The sequence below is a fragment of the Zingiber officinale genome, chromosome 2A (genome assembly GCF_018446385.1).
Source record: "Zingiber officinale cultivar Zhangliang chromosome 2A, Zo_v1.1, whole genome shotgun sequence".
NCBI classification, from domain to species: Eukaryota; Viridiplantae; Streptophyta; class Magnoliopsida; order Zingiberales; family Zingiberaceae; genus Zingiber; species Zingiber officinale.
The window spans coordinates 176636880-176653647 of NC_055988.1; the positions used below are offsets into that span (position 1 = coordinate 176636880).

Below are 16768 nucleotides of genomic sequence, written 5' to 3' on the forward strand. Positions count from 1 at the left end.
CAGTAGACTACTTTTCCAAGTGTGTAGAGGCGGAAGCTCTGGCCAGAATTACTGAAGATGCGGTGATCCAGTTCTTGTGGAAGAATATCTTTTGCAGATTCGGCTTACCTCATAAGTTAGTGTCGGACAATGACAGACAATTTCAAGGACGCAAGATACAAAATTGGTGCAAGGGGTTCGGCATAACTCAGGCCTTTACTTCGGTGGCGCATCCTCAGAGCAATGGTCAGACAGAGGTGGTCAATCGAGAAATAGTGCGAGGGCTCAAGGTCAAGCTGGATCACACGGGAGGCAATTGGGTGGACGAACTGCCAAGCATTTTGTGGGCTTATCGTACGACACCCCGAGAAAGCACAGGTCTGACACCTTTCCATTTGGTATATGACAATGAAGTAGTGGTGCCTTTAGAGGTCGGGATACCATCAGTTAGAAGAATGATGTACGACGAAGGGAACGCAGAGCGACGAAAAAAGCTGGCCGAACTAGATTTCATCAGCGAAATTCGCGAGCAAACAGCTGCTAGGCTGGAAGCCTATAGATAGAGGATGAGATAGAACTAAAATAGAAGGGTGATCCCTCGTTTCTTCGGAGAAGGAGACCTAGTCTGGAAGCAGATGAAACCCTTGGGGGAAGTGACAAAGTTGGCGCCTCAATGGGACGGACCTTACAAAGTTGTCAAGAAGTTGGCATCGGGGGCCTATTATTTGCAAGATGCTCAAGGGAGGAAGCTAGACCGACCTTAGAGTGCTAACTACCTACAACCCTATCGGGTGTGAGGGGGGCCGACCCTGTTAATGTAAGTCAGGTCCGCCGAAGGGGCTGGAGATAGTATGATAGTCAAGCCAAAACTCAAAGATACGTATGTACATGTAAAAATTTCATTAGTATAAGCAGTTGGTATAGATCATTTAAAAGGGGCAAAGATCTCATCCGGAAAACCTTGAATGATCTTGTCTTAATCCAAGAAGTCTGCGGGAGGGATGGAGTTCAAGAAGTTCTGCGCGTGAAGTTGCCGAATAACTCCAGCTGCTGTGTAGGGCACGGTCGCAGAAAAGCGTGCCCCGGCCTGGGATAAAAATTCAGGAGAGCTCAGATACGACATTCGACTTTGAAGGCAACAATCACTCTCTCCTTCCCGATAGATCGCCAAGGCAGTGGATACTCCCGTCAAAGCCGCTCGAGACTGGGATAGTTATGCTTTCAGAGCCCTCAGTTCAGCTGCTTGAGTTTCCAGTTGAGCTGCCTGAACCTCCAATTTCTTGTTCTTCTCCTGCAGAAGGATATCCTTGGACTGTATTTCCTGAGCCTGGTGGGCTAGTTGTTGCTGATACCCCGCCTCAGATGCAGCTCTCTCCTCTCTCACAGCTCGGAGCTCATCCTTGACCTGTACCAGGGACCTTTTCTGACGGTCGGTCTGATTGGTCAGGGCTTGGATTTCTGCCCGCAATGCATGACTAGCTCGGGCTGGGTCATTCAGTTGCGACTCCAATTCAGAGACTCTCTCTCGGAGTTCTTTGCTTTCATGATGGAGGTTGTGGAAGGACTGGTTCAGAACTAAAGATTCTGCATGAGTCTGGATGGAAGATATAACCTTCAGTTAAGGCAAATCAATAACAAGTGTAAAGTATGGGGTACTTACTTTAGCCCAGGACTTCGAGAACCTATCCATCTGGACTAATGGCGGCGCGTTATCCATCTGACTCATGCTCTCTGCCCACAAGCTGCCAAGACAGCCTTTCATCATCAGAAGGCTCATGGGGACGTCGTGTCGATGAGCTAGAGCAGCTTCAGAGGGGATAGTGGTCCTGTAACGATGGCGGGCGGAGGAGGAAGGTCGAGAAGGGCCTGCGTCAGAACCAGGAGGAGCAGGAGGTGGCTCGGGAACGGGCTCAGTTGGCACGGGGTCATGACGAGCACCTGTGCTGTCTTCCTCAGCAAGAGTGGGGGCAGAGCGGAATGCAGCTGGTCTTCCCCTGTAAGGGTTGGGAGAGGCTGCCAGATAAACGAAACAAAAATAAAGAAGGGAGCGGGGTCAGAGTCAGCCACGATGGTAGCAGGGGGGCAATCTGGCAGTAAAAGGAACAGGATCGAGCATTTGTAAAGTCAGACCTGGTTTCCGACGTCGTCTGTGAAGCAGGGGCTGGTTATCAGAATCAGAATTATCAGAGCAAGGCTGGCCCTGTGGAAAGGCTGAAGCACCCCCGTCTGTGGCGCCCCGACCAGATGAGCCTCGACCTGCGCGATGGAGGGCTGCGCGAGCACGTTTAGAGGCCCGGGGGGCTCCTCGGAAGACGCGTCTGGCCAGACGGCCGGCTTGATCGAGACCTCGACCTCGGCTCGGGGCGGCAGGGGAAGGAGAAGCGTTGTGTGAAGCGGGGCTGGGAGTAGGCTGAGTCGGTGCCTCAAATGAGGGGGATCCAAGATGAGGGAGTAGCCTCCTCTCTAAGATTGTCCGACCACGCCGCAGTATTTCCGGATCACTGAGGGGCAAAGGCAGGGCCTCTGATGCGCGATGCAAAACCTCAGCTGTGGGCACCAACACGAAAGGTTATTCTAGCGGAGAAAACGATCGAAAGGGAGGGGGAGCTCAACGCGAACTTACCTAAGGAGTACGGTGTTTCGGGAGAAGGGGGGCTCAGCCTGAAGTAAGAAAGTAAAACGTCGGACAACAATCTCGTCAGATTCAAGCGCCAACCCTCCATGCGGGTCGCAGCCACAGTATAAGGAAGGTCCATATGGAAGTCTTCCAACGCCGGAGTCAGAGGTAGTGCAGATTGCCATCGCAGAGGCCAGTCCACTTCCTCTGGAAATCGGAGAAAAAAGAACTTTTTCCTCCAGTCAGCGCTAGGAGGAGGAAGAGGAGAGAAAAAAGCGGTGTGGCTACGAGCTTGGACATAAAAAAGACCGTCAGCTTGCCGAGCAAGAGCAAAGAAGCAGTGAAAAAGAGGAGCTGACCAGGAAACCTCACAAACTTCGCAGATTATTACGAAGTCACACAAAATCTTTATGGAATTGGGAGTCAGTTGACCTAGGGGAATCTTAAAGTAGCGGCATACTCCAGACAAAAAAGGATGTGGGGGTAGGCGAAGGCTAGATACAAACTGTTCGGTAAAGAAAGTACAGGAACCAGGCGGAGGATCGAAGTACAGGTTCACACCAATAGGGATGATGGGGCGAAAGCTAGTAGGGATTTCATAAGTGTACTGTAGGTCATCCCAATCCAACTCGGCGAAAGTCGAAGCGCCTAGGAAATGCTCCGCCAACAAAGAGATCCAAGAAGGAGAGGCCATTGCAAGAGATATTATCTCAGGAGTTAGAAAGAACAAACGAAAAGAGGAGGCTTGGAGAAAAGGAAGGATCTCGGTAGAATCTCGGGAGAAGTCAGTCTGCGGCGGCGACGCTTGAGTGCTCCGTGGTGATGGCGAATCATAGCAGAAAGAAGGCAGTATGAAGATACTTATAGGTATGACGGAGGAAGGACATTTTCGTAAGTGGACAACGGACGGGTGATATAGGGGCTGAGATAGGCAGGGAACGCCTTGTGATGAGCCTCGAAAATATAACCAGGGGGCATTATAGGAAAGGCAGGGGCTCGAGATACGAGGCGCCTCATAAGGTATGAAAAAAGAGGAAAGAGAAAAAAGAGGGAAAAAGGGCACACTCAGTTCATCCAACTTTTCGCCGAACAAGTGATTGCCTCGTAAGGACAAAGGTGTACGGAAGCGGCCATCAGAAAGAAAGGTGGAGCAGATCAGCGGGCTTCATGGACATGCGTCAAAGACAAAAAGTAAAATATGGCCCTCGCCAAGCTCGGTATAAAAGCGATTATTAGAGAGCGACGTAGCAAAAGCGAAATAAGCAAGGGCAGGCTGATTAGTAGAGATCAGCCAAAGTCCACGGACGACCTATTAAGAAAAGAAACAAGCTGAGGATACATGAAGGGGAAGCGATACGATTAGCCAGATATAAGGGAAGATAAATACAGTCACCCAAAGTTCAATACGACCACACTGGTGAGTACAATCAGGGAAGGTTCAGCATCAACACATGAAAGGTAAACATTACAACATGATTCCGACTACTCAACATCTGAAGAAGAGGAGGCAGGGTCACCGGAGGCCAACGGAAGGAGCACGAGCTCAGCTGGCACTGCGGAGGAGGACGCAAGATCAGCAGTCGCGGCAGGAGCAGTAGCAGGAAGAGCCTGGGCAGAAATATCAGCGGAGGTCTGGTCGGCCGCAAGGGGAGGAGCCTCCAGAAGGAAGAGTCCACCATCCGCTTCGAAAGAAGGAAAAGTTTCCTGCGGTAGTTCCCTAGACAGGCGAGCTGTGTCCAGAAAAGTGGCAGGGGGTGCCGAGCGCAGAAAGCCCTGCTCGTATGCTTGTCTGACCCCGCCAGCGGCCCCGTGGCATAGCAGCACGATCATCCAACGCCCCAGCTTTTGGAGGAAGAAGGAAGAGCGGACATAGGCCAGTCTGTACGCCTCCAGCCGCTCTGGTTCGCCAGCCCGATATACTTCCAAGCTGTTCTTGTTTTCGGCAACCTCAGTGCGGGCCACGGACAAGTCGCTCTGGCTTTGAGATGCTGCTTCCTGGGCCTTCAAAAGATCCGCCCGCAAAGACTGAAGGGTGGCTTGGCACGCTTCCCATTGAGTTCGCATGGTCGCCTCCCGATCAGCGGCAGCAAGGCCCAGAGCCTAGGCATCGGCCAGCCCCATTTGCAAGAGCTCCTTACTTTGACGTAGCAGTGTCAACTCAGCTGATCTGGAAAGCAGCTCGGCCTCCTTATTTTCCAGTTCAGAAAGCGCCGTGCGATGGCCCTCCGTCTCAGAGGCCAATGAGGACTCACTTGTTTTCAAGGCCGCCTCCAACCTCTGCAGCTTATCAAAAGCGGCATGGAAGATGGCTCGGGCAGAGGCCGCAGATTCCCCAGCGGCGCGCAGGTACGCATCCAAGTTTCCCAGTGAAGGCTCAGGGGGAGCTGAGGAAGCCACAGGAGGCTCTAGTTCCTGAAGGCGGGCCTTGAGCGCCGCATTCTCTCGTTGAAGCTCAGCCGCTTGTTGAACGCGCTTAAACTCGCGGAACAGGTCTGCAAATGGTCGCAGGAAAGGAAAGGGGGTTACAGAAATATATGAATATCCAGGAGAAGAAAAAGAGCTTACCGATACTAAGGAACGGGCAATCTGATCAAACCCCTCCAAAGGGGAACTGATCTCCCAGAACTGACGATTTGCTGATTGCCAGGAGGTGGCCAAGTCCCCATAGAAATCGACCCTATCAAAGATAGAACATAGGTCGGCAGCGGGCACGTAGGCCGGGTCGGTCTCTGAGGGAAGCCTCCAGGAAGCCTCAAAGGCTAGGTCCGCGGAAGGCAGTTCCAGAGTCGGCATGGCTGAGCTCATAGGCACGAGAAGAGGAGAGGCTGAGGGAGTCAGCGAGCCCAGGGGCTGATCGCCAGAGGACGAGGGCAGGGCAGGTAATATACTCTGGAGAGGTACCGGAGCTGTCAGGTCTAATGACGGGTCTGCCACTTCCAGATCAGAGGCCTTCTCCTGGGCCAAGCTTGTCTCCTGGACCGAGCTCGTATCTGTGGACCTGGAGGGGGAAGAGATAACCGCCACACGTTGACGGCGAGAAGGTGGAGGAGAGGTCGCGGTGACCGGGGCCGCTCTTTTGCCCTTGCGTGTCAGGCGCAGCTTCATAGTAGGAGGGAGAGAAGGCACTTGTCCTGCAGGCGATGGCTCAGCCGCAGGTTGATCAGAGATGTGGGGTAGGGTTGAGTCTGCAGGGCTGGGGGCAGGTGGCTCAATAAGCATCAGGGCGGCCACCGCATCAGAAGTCCGGGGTTCCGAAGGTTGTGGACCGGCGGCAACGGCGGGATTAGAAGATAGGTCTCGTGTTAGCTCTTCGTTCAGAGCTTGCAGAACGGCCACCGATGGTTGCTCCTGACTGGCAAAAGAACGGAGAATAGCAGCCACTGCAAAAATAAGAAGAGGAAACACCTCAGTCAGCGAAGAACGGCATACGAAAAATAACAGCTTACCAAAAGGAGCTCCGATTTCTGTTGAAACAGGGCTAAGGCCAAAAGCGTGTAGAATGCCTTCTAACATCAGCACGGACAAGTGAACAACAACGCCGGTCAGCTTGCCCCAGGCTATGGAGCAGGCAGATTCATGAACATGTGAAGGAAAGTCCGAAGCAAGGATAGGACGCCATTGGGAAGGCCTAGCTAAGGGGGCGGGGGGCTTAAGGAAGAAAAAGCGAGATCTCCAGCCTTTATTGGAGGAAGGTAGGTCATCAAAAAATTTATAGCCCGGCTTGGCCTGCACGTTGAACACCCCCGGCTCAGCCCGCCTGAAGGAATAGAAGTGGTGGAATAGTTAGGTGGTCAGGGGAATTTCATAAATGCGGCACAAGATGATGATTCCGCAGACGGCTCGGAATACATTGGGGGCAAACTGAGAGATACCAATACCACAATATTGACTCAACTCGGAGAGAAAAGGATGCAAAGGAAAGCGAAGACCGCCTAAGATTTGATCCCTAAAGACAGTGATAAACCCTTTGGGAGGAGAAGAAGGATGTTCATCTGGCGAAGGAAGACGAAGCTCATATGCGGCGCCTAGCCCCAGGTTGGATTGCAGTGCAGACAGGTCGTGATGGTCTAAATCAGAGATGTAGCATGAATACCAGGAGAGTTCCTTACCATCCATGATTACACGAAGTAAGCAAGGGAGGAGGTTGAAGACAAGAGGGGTCACAGGTCAGGCGCAAGCAGGAAGGCGAGAAGCTTCGGGCGCAAGCAGGAAGATGAGAAGCTGCACTATCGGAGACGGTCACGAACGAGAGGAAGAGGATAGCGAAACGTCAAAGTGAAGACGACGGACTGCCCTTAGGGTTTATAAAGTCCATTCATTCCTAGGAAATATCAAGAGTCGAGCTGAGTATCTTTTTGGGTAACACGCCCTCGAGCCGTCTGATGGGAAGTAAGCACTGAGGCGTGCGAAAAAGGGGTAGGAGCTGGCGTCAGGAGGCGTGAGCAATAAAAGCGCGGGACAGGTGTCATCGCGAGAAGAAACGCATTGAAGATTGACAAGGCAAGGCAATCATGAAGGGGCGTGGCCTCAAGAAAAGAAGCATTCTTCGTCAAAGGCTCAAGGCTAGGCGGGAAGTTGCATAAAGCTGCAGAAGCCAAGCAATTCAAAAGAGTCACAAATAAGACGGGGCAAGTTAGCGGAAGTGATTGCCAGATCAGAAAAGTAGAGAGCAGGCCTGTGGGGTTTTGCTCACGCGGATCGCCCGAGCAAGTAGCTCTGCGAAGGTATCCCCTGACCCGACCCGCTAACCAAGCACATCGCGAGAACTGCGGCGTCATCATAAGCTACAAGGGCGCTATGGCTCAAAAGTCGAGTAAGGTTTATATGCTCCCGTCCTTATTCTTAATCCTATACCATGCCTAGTGCGATTGTAGGGAGACAAGCGACGTGGATGAGTGAGCCCAGAGCTAGCGATAACAACCAGATCAACCGAAGCAATTAGGTTGGCATAGGCAAAGAGGATGAAGGCAAAGGAGAACAATGCATTCGTACCTTTACCGATGGAGGTCCGGCGGGTCTCGAACCAGCGCCATCGCCACCGGTCTCGGACCGGAGTATCATTCCTGGTCTCGGACCAGCGCCATCGCCATCGCCACCGGTCTCAGACCGGAGTATCCAGACTCTCGCCTCAGTGCGAGTTATAAGTGAGCTCTGCTCTCACGCCCAACGACCTCTCAGGTCGGCTCCCATGCGAGAATCAAAAGTGAGCCCTGTGCTCACGCCCAACGACCTTTTAGGTCGGTTGTCCCAGACTCTCGTCTCAGTGCGAGTTATAAGTGAGCTCTGCTCTCACGCCCAACGACCTCTTAGGTCGGCTCCCATGCGAGAATCAAAAGTGAGCCCTGTGCTCACGCCCAACGACCTTTTAGGTAGGTAGTCCCAGACTCTCGCCTCAGTGCGAGTTATAAGTGAGCTCTACTCCCACGCCCAACGACCTCTCAGGTCGGCTCCCATGCGAGAATCAAAAGTGAGCCCTGTGCTCACGCCCAACGACCTTTTAGGTCGGTAGTCCTAGACTCTCGCCTCAGTACGAGTTATAAGTGAGCTCTGCTCTCACGCCTAATGACCTCTCAGGTCGGCTCCCATGCGAGAATCAAAAGTGAGCCCTGTGCTCACGCCCAACGACCTTTTAGGTCGGTAGCCCCAGACTCTCGCCTCAGTGCGAGTTATAAGTGAGCTCTGCTCTCACGCCCAACGACCTCTCATGTCGGCTCCCATGCGAGAATCAAAAGTGAGCCCTGTGCTCACACCCAACGACCTTTTAGGTCGGTAGCCCCAGACTCTCGCCTCAGTGCGAGTTATAAGTGAGCTCTGCTCTCACGCCCAACGACCTTTCAGGTCGGCTCTCATGCGAGAATCAAAAGTGAGCCCTATGTTCACGCCCAACGACCTCTTAGGTCGGCTCCCATGCGGGAATCCAAAACCACCTCCCCTGCGAGGATCATACGCGAACCTGGCATCTACGCCTAACGGCCTTTCAGATAGATGTGCCTCGCAATGAGTGGAACGTCTGCCGATAATCAGGTTAACTACATCTAGCTTTATTTTAGCTCCTTTATGCAAATTGCGAATATACAGCAAGTATGCGAGGTACTGAATACGGGTAGTCATCCATCACACCCATAACGCATCAATATTAACTACGGAATCAGGTTTTGCACGTTCATTACAGTCTTAATTTTCAAGCATTATGTTGGTTTTATTATCCAAAATTCATACATAAAAATAAGTCATGATGCAACTCTTGTCTCTTACATACGGGCCACTTTCTAAGAATGCTTGCTAGATGTTCTAAGAATGCTTGCTAGATGAAAATTGAGCAGGAAAGACTATGCCGGAAAAGGACAGACAGACAAGTACATCGACACAGTTCAATAAGTAGGGGATACAGCTAAGGCTACAAGCAGGAAAGTCTTGCTGGAAAGGAGCCACTGAGACAACTATCACCCAGACCAGCTTTAACTCGGGGAAAGGATTGGTCATGGAGAATGAGCACTGTCATGTGAAGAAATGTCTGGGGACTCAGGAGCCTCCGGGGCGCTCAAAGCTTGAGCCAGCTCCCCGTGTAAGGATTCGATGACTGCTTGTTGCTGAGCGATCATGTCTTGCTTGACGTTGAGGCACGTGCGGAGAAGAGATATCTCCGTCTCATGTTCTCGTTGCAAACGGTCTTGGCGGCTAAGTTGGTGTTGCAGATCAGACTGGTATTCGTCCTTCATCGCCTTTTCTGCATGCACGCGAGATTTTGCAAGACAATACAGGGCGTCCATGTCATGCAAGGCAGCCAGCTCACGAGCTCGATCCCTGGACATGCGCTCCAGTTCACGTTCTTTCTCGGCAAGTTGCGAGGTGAGTTGATCTATCCGCACTTGGGAGGGTGGTTGATTAACCTCATCAGAAGAAGGAGAATGCATCGCGTGGGGAGGAAGCTGGTGGAACGCGGGTTATCAAAAGGAAGTAGGAAGCATGAAAGAAGAAGGGCATGACAGGGAAGCGGCTGGAAGGTCCTTTAAAAAGGGGGAGCGTGTCTTCAAGTCAAAGCAATTGGGTAAGCACGGTACTCCAAACGATTGGTAAAGCAATTAAAGAGGCTCAATATCCCAGGCGACGAGACACAGAGGCTGATATGTGAGGCGGGAAGTAGAGGGCACAGAGGTATGGTAAAATGCAAAGATATGCTGAGGTCACAAAGATATGATGAGATCTTAGAGATGTACTGAGGTCTAATCAGTCAAACTGTCATCCTCCTTCGACTAGAGTTGTGGGGGAGGCTTGTGATACGGTTGGTGATGGAGGGGCCCCAGAAGGAAAGGGGGAGAAGGGTCAAGGCCATGTAGCGGTCAAAAGTCAAGAGGATGTGGCAGTCAATAATCAAGGTGATTTGGCAGTCGATAGTCAAGGCAACCTGGCGGTCAATAGTCAAGCTGACTAGGCAGCCAAAGGCAAGCATAGGGGGTAGTCAGAGATTAGGCAGACTGGTCGATCAAGGGGGTGAAGTCGTTGAAAAACAAAGGAAGACGACAGGAAGAACACCAGGTATAGGTCGGAAGTAGCAGAGCTGTGTAGAGACGGATCAAGTCTGCAGGTCTGCGGAGCTGTGTAGAGACGAATCAGGTCTGCAGGCCCGCGATTCGAAGACCCGGAAGTGCAAGCCATAAATCACAGGTCGGAAGCAGTAGAGCTGTGTAGAGACGAATCAGGTCTGCGATTCGGAGGTCCGGAAGTGCAAGCCACAAATCACAGGTCGGAAGCAGCAGAGCTGTGTAGAGACGGATCAAGTCTGCAAGTCTGCGGAGCTGTGTAGAGACGAATCAGGTCTGCAAGCCCGCGATTCGAAGACCCGGAAGTGCAAGCCACAAATCACAGGTCGGAAGCAACAGAGCTGTGTAGAGACGAATCAGGTCTGCAAGCCCGCGATTCGAAGACCCGGAAGTGCAAGCCACAAATTACAGGTCGGAAGCAACAGAGCTGTGTAGAGACGAATCAGGTCTGCAGGTCTGCGATTCGGAGACCCGGAAGTGCAAGCCACAAATCACAGGTCGGAAGCAGCAGAGCTGTGTAGAGACGAATCAGGTCTGCAGGTCTGCTATTCGAAGGCCCGGAAGTGCAAGTCACAAATCACAGGTCGGAAGTAGCAGAGCTGTGTAGAGACGGATCAGGTCTGCAGGCCCGCGATTTGAAGACCCGGAAGTGCAAGCCACAAATCACAGGTCGGAAGCAGCAGAGCTGTGTAGAGACGAATCAGGTCTGCAGGTCTGCTATTCGAAGGCCCGGAAGTGCAAGTCACAAATCACAGGTCGGAAGTAGCAGAGCTGTGTAGAGACGGATCAAGTCTGCAGGTCTGCGATTCGAAGGCCCGGAAGTGCAAGTCACAAATCACAGGTCGGAAGTAGCAGAGCTGTGTAGAGACGGATCAAGTCTGTAGGTCTGCGATTCAAAGGCCCGGAAGTGCAAACCACAGATCACAGACCAGGATCGACAGAGCCGTTCGGAGTCAGCCCGACTGGCAAGTGACACTTAGAGGCTAGAGCCGAGCAGAGGATGCGAGGCAGGTGCAGGTCACGATAGATCGGATGAACTAAGCAGTGGGGGAGTCGGAGAATCTCAATGGTCCGTCAGGGATAATCATTGCATACCAACGAGGTGTGCGAAGGCGGAGGCTCCTGAAACGAAAAGATGCCCTCATAACCAATAACAGCCTGACATCTGTCCTTCACTACAAGACAAAACCCATGGGCAAAGGCGGAGGTTCCAAAACAAGAAGATGCTTCCACTATCAATAGCAGCACGACAGGTGTCCGGGACTACACGACAAAGCCCAGCGTCTAACGCTTTCTGAGTGGATTACAGGTTCTAGAAGCAAGGGGAGGATAAAAGGAGGAGGCTTCTTCGTACGCGGGTATGCACACACACTCTTGGTGCACTTTTTTCCACAACTTTTCACTGTCAGTCGATTTTTTCCTTCTCTTTACGATTTCTGGAGAAAAAGGACCTGACTTGAGCGTCGGAGGGCCTGATCCGGGGACTTTTTCCCTGGGTTCTGGTCTCTAACGTGAAGAGGGGGATCGTCTGAGTGTGTGCAGGGACCTGCAGCATCGTCAGCCGCCCGTGGGAGCCAGATCACCCACGACTTTCCGTCAACAACTAGGCCGTCGCGACCAGCCTTCGTCCGACTCAGCCTCCGGACAGGATCACCGAGTATTAGTCTCAATTGGAGTATCAACAACTCTATTATCAGTAAGACGAGCACGCTCAAACAGATCATATATATACTTTGACTGAGATAAAAGATAACTTTTCAGGGAATAAGCAACCTCAATACCCAGAAAGTAGCATAGTATACCCAAGTCTTTCATAGCAAAACAATGAGCCAACTCAGACTTCAAGGAAGCAATTCCATTAGAATCATCGCCAGTAATAATCATGTCATCAACATATAATGATAAAAGACTACAACTTGTACTCGTATATCTGACAAACAATGTTGAATCATGATTACTAGGATGAAAATCAAACAAAATAATCACTGTAGAGAACTTCTCAAACCAAGCACGAGGTGCTTGTTTGAGACCATAAAGCGCTTTACGAAGCCTGCAAACTTCACCAGGTTTGTGTAAAATACCAAGAGGAGGTGTCATATAAACTTCTTCATGAAAATCACCATTTAGAAATGCATTCTTGACATTCATCTGAGATATTCTCCATCGACAAACATGTTGGTGCAGCGGAGGCCGACAAAAGGGGGGTGAATTGCATGACAAAATAAAGTATACCCTCCTCGTGCTTTCAACTCAAAAATACAATAATAAAATAATAACAGATAAATTAATAGAAATGAAAAGGGACTCAGCTATTTACTTGGTTACAACTAAGAAGGATGTTAATCCAAGGCAGTAAGAAAAAGCGCACTGAAGAATCTCCTTCTCTGAAGGCGGATAAGCCTTTTACACTTTGGAAGCTTAGAACTATTGCTAGGAATGACTATACAGTTGATTGCTTGAGTTGATTTGAAATTCCTAACTCGAGGAGCCTTTATATAACCTCTGGAAATCCTATCTCGGAGGTCCAAGGCGCCTCCAACTGAGATCCAAGGCGCCTCCATTGAGTGGGTGGATAAAACTTTATCCGCAGCGCAAACGATCAATTTGACCAGCTCAAGGTGCCTTCAATGAGTCATGAAGGCGCCTTCAACGAGCCCATGAAGGCGTCTCCATGCTTTGTTCAAGGCGCCTTGAGCTTGTGTACCAGCTCGCTGTTTCCTTCGCTTTGACTTCCGAAGTTCCGTTCTTTTGGGTGATTCCGGCCAACCGAAATAGGGCTCACCCGAACCAAATTTCCGGCCTTCTCCTCGAGCAACCTTCCTCCCCGGCTTAACACCCCTCGAACGCCGCACACATTCTTCTCGCCCACCGGTGTACTCTTCTGCAGCTCTCTCATCCTTCGGACGCACCGAACCTGTCGGCTCCTTTCCCGTGCCGTCCTTCTCGCTAGCCGCATCTTCTGCTCGACTTCCTACGCTCCTAAGCTCCTGCACACTCAGACACAGGGATCAAACACAAACCAGGACATAACCAACTTGGTTGATCACATCAAAACATCCACAGGAATCCAACAAAACAGAAGCAACAACAATCAGAGTACGAACAATTATTATTTTTGCAACAGGAACAAATGTTTCTTCATAATCCATGCCATACTCCCGAGAATAACCTTTAGCAATAAGACGAGCTTTATATCGTTCGATAGATCCATCAAATTTAGTTTTGATCTTATATACCTAACAAGAACCAATAATATATTTTCTTGACGGCAATGGAACCAAATCCCATGTATGACTCTGATGCAAAGCAGTTAGTTCCTCGGCCATAGCACTCCGCCAAAGCGGGTTACAAACATCTTCTCTATAGGATTCAGGTTCAGAAAGACAATGAATAGAGGCAACAAATAAAGCAAAAGAAACAGAATAACAAGAGTAAGCAAAATCTAGTAGTTTAGTAGACTTACGAACACGAGTGGATTGATGACGGTGGAGAGAAGGATCATCCACAATCTCAGGAGATAATTGGGTAGTGGCAGAAGGAGGAATATGTGGAGCGGGTATCTCGGGAATCAAAGTACCAGATTTAGTTGAACTACCAGTAGGATTTGTGGGTGTATCTTCCTCAGTATCAGTATTGAAAGGATCAATGCAAAGCAGAACTGACTTTGTCATATTATGCGAACTAGCCGGAATAGAAAAAAATGAAATATACTCAAGAAACACATGATGACGAGAGACATATAATTTTTGACTAACAGGATCAAAGCAACGATATCCTTTTTGACTAAGACCATAACCCAGAAAGACACAAAGAGCAGACCGAGAGGCTAACTTATTACGCTCTGCATGTGGACGAAGGATAAAGCAACTACAACCGAAAACACGCAAAGAAGAATAGACAAGAGCATACCCATACAATTTTTCAAAAGGTGACAAACCTTAATTGTGTGAGGTTGGAATTCTATTAATGACGTGAGTAGCAGTAAGGATTGCTTCCCCCCAAAAAGTACTAGGAACACTAGCAGACAATAAAAAATGAACATGCTATTTCAACAAGATGTCTATGTTTCTGTTCAACCATGTCATTTTGTTCAGGAGTATTTGTACACGAGGTTTGATGAATAACACCATCAGAAGCAAGTAAATGTAAAAATTGATTTGAACTATATTCACCCCCCAAATCACAATGAAAATACTTTATGACACTAGAATGTTGAGTTTTCACAAGAGCTCTAAAGTTGTTGAAAATTGTAAGATAATTAGACCTGTGTTTCATTAGATAGACCTAAGAATAACGAGTGTAATCATCAATAATTGAAACATAATACCTTGACCCCCCTTTTGTAGGAATAAGAGTGGGTCCCCACACATCATAATGGATAAGATCAAATGGAGCAGAAGAAAAAGAAAGACTTTTAGAAAATGGTAAGACAGAAAATTTGGCCAGTTTACAACCACTACAATCAGAAATATCAGAACTTTTTAAAGGTCCTAATACTCCTGTAGAGGCTAAAAACTGCAAACGAGACGCTGAAACATAACCTAAGCGAGAGTGCTATAAATAAAAATCAGAAGATGAATGACTAAGATGAAAAGACGATAAATCCACACTGAAAGCTACAACTTCTGGTAATTTGAGTTGATTTAAAACATAGAGTCCTTTTTGCTTATGGCCTGTCCCAATCAGCCTTTGAGATTGCGGGTCCTGAACATAACAATTGGATGAAGAAAAAGAAACTAGGTATCAAGACTCACATAATTGACTAATAAAAACAAGATTTAAAGTAAGACTTGGAATATAATAAACATTAGTAAGAGATAAAGAAGATGCAATAATTGAACCAACACCTACTAATCTCATAGGAGTACCATTAGCAGTCACAATAGATATAGATGAACTGAGAGAAAAAGAAATAAAAGATGATAAATTGGATGACATATGATGGGAGACATCAGAGTCCAAAATCCATAAGAATGAAGATATACCTGAAATACCAAATGACGACAAACCTATATGAGAGGAAGCTGACATGACAGAGGGCTATGAAGTAATCAACTGTTGAAACTGCTCAAACATATATAAATCAGATTTCCATGAAGCATCTGCACGACCAGGCATGATGACAGAACGAATAATTCTCAGAATAACCAAACTGTAAGGATACACATTTGTATGATTCGTAAAAATTGATGTCAAGACGATTCGTGGTCACACAAAGAATATGAGGTAGAAAAGGATGTCAAATGTAGAAATCAGTAGCACAGGACGTCGGTGTCGAAATCGACAACATAGGGTTTCAGCATCGAAATCGGTAGAAAAGAGCATAGACGCCGAAATTGACAGCACAGGATGTCGGTATCGAAATTGGCAGAAAATAGTTTCGGCGTCGAAATCGGCAGAAAATAATGTCAACGCCGAAATCGGTAGGACAGGACGTCGGCGTCGAAATCGACAGAAAATAGATGTCGGCGCAAAAATCAACAACAACAGGACAGAAAATAGATGTCGATGTCGAAATCAATAGCAACAGTAGGAGATGGTAGCGGTAACATGAAGCAATAACAGGGGGACAGTAGAAAAAATTAGGTCAGAAAGAAGGAAAAAACTAACCATATTATTAGATTTTAAAATTGATACAGAGTATAAGAGCTTATATAGTTAAGTTATGAAATCCTAAATTCTATAAAAAAAAATATCCAAATTTCCCTAAAAACTATAAACAAATAAATATATAAACTAACTATTTTAATTTTTCAGATTTTTTTTCTATTCTTATAATTTATTTCTTATGCTGATATATAATTGGTTACGTTTTTATACTAACAATAACATTTAATACTTATATATTATTTTAAAATTATTTGATAAAAATAATAAAATGGAAATATTAATATTTGAATGCAGTTATATGATTATTTTTTTTTAAAAAATATAGTTTAATGTTTTTAGAGTCCTAAACTAAAAGATGAAGAAGAAATTGATGATATAATAAAATAGTTGAATTATATAGATTTTTTAATGGGAGGAATATTTAATTTCCTTCATTTTATTTGACATAAATTGTATCCTAGTCAATTAGTAATCATAAAACATTTTTGTAAAAAGTGTTTAACGGTATTATAAGACTGAAAATTAAGAAAACTAAGTATAAACAAATTTAATGAAACATTAGGAGTCTAATGATGCTTATTTAGTATAGATCTAAGTTATTTAGAGTTATTAAGCACTGCTCAAAAGTATTTGACGACCCTACGAACCTAGAAATTAAAAAATAAAATAAAAAGATTTTTAAAAAGAATGCTAAGTGTACAAAATAATATCATTAATTGCATCTAGTTGATTGTTTAGGATTTATAATTTATATTTACAGTGTCAATATTATGAGTAAAGGAGAGTGCTTTGACAATTTTTAAACTTCAAGGGGTATCTTTGCAATGAGAAAAAATTTGACTAGGCCAAATGAAAATTTCACTTAATTTTCTATCAAATAATCAAACGCCTAACATAACGAAATCTCGTCCACAATAAATCAATTTATTTTAAAATTATATATATTAAAAATACTTCTACGTGTGGCCGGTTCCAATGTACAATATCAAACTATTTGACAGGAATGTTGTTCAAAAAATGT

The 16768-nt window shown here is 47.3% G+C and overlaps 1 protein-coding gene across 1 annotated transcript; it reads right to left on the reverse strand.

Annotated features, from left to right (window-relative positions):
• Positions 1 to 1192: 1192 nt before the first annotated feature.
• On the reverse strand, positions 1193 to 2781 carry LOC122044308 (mitogen-activated protein kinase 7-like). The gene is made up of 5 exons (XM_042604813.1): positions 2661 to 2781; positions 2110 to 2526; positions 1813 to 1992; positions 1640 to 1710; positions 1193 to 1591 (listed from the first exon to the last, which is right to left on the reverse strand). The coding sequence occupies exons 1-5, from the start codon at positions 2779 to 2781 to the stop codon at positions 1193 to 1195; spliced, it is 1188 nt and encodes a 395-aa protein (XP_042460747.1).
• Positions 2782 to 16768: the final 13987 nt, after the last annotated feature.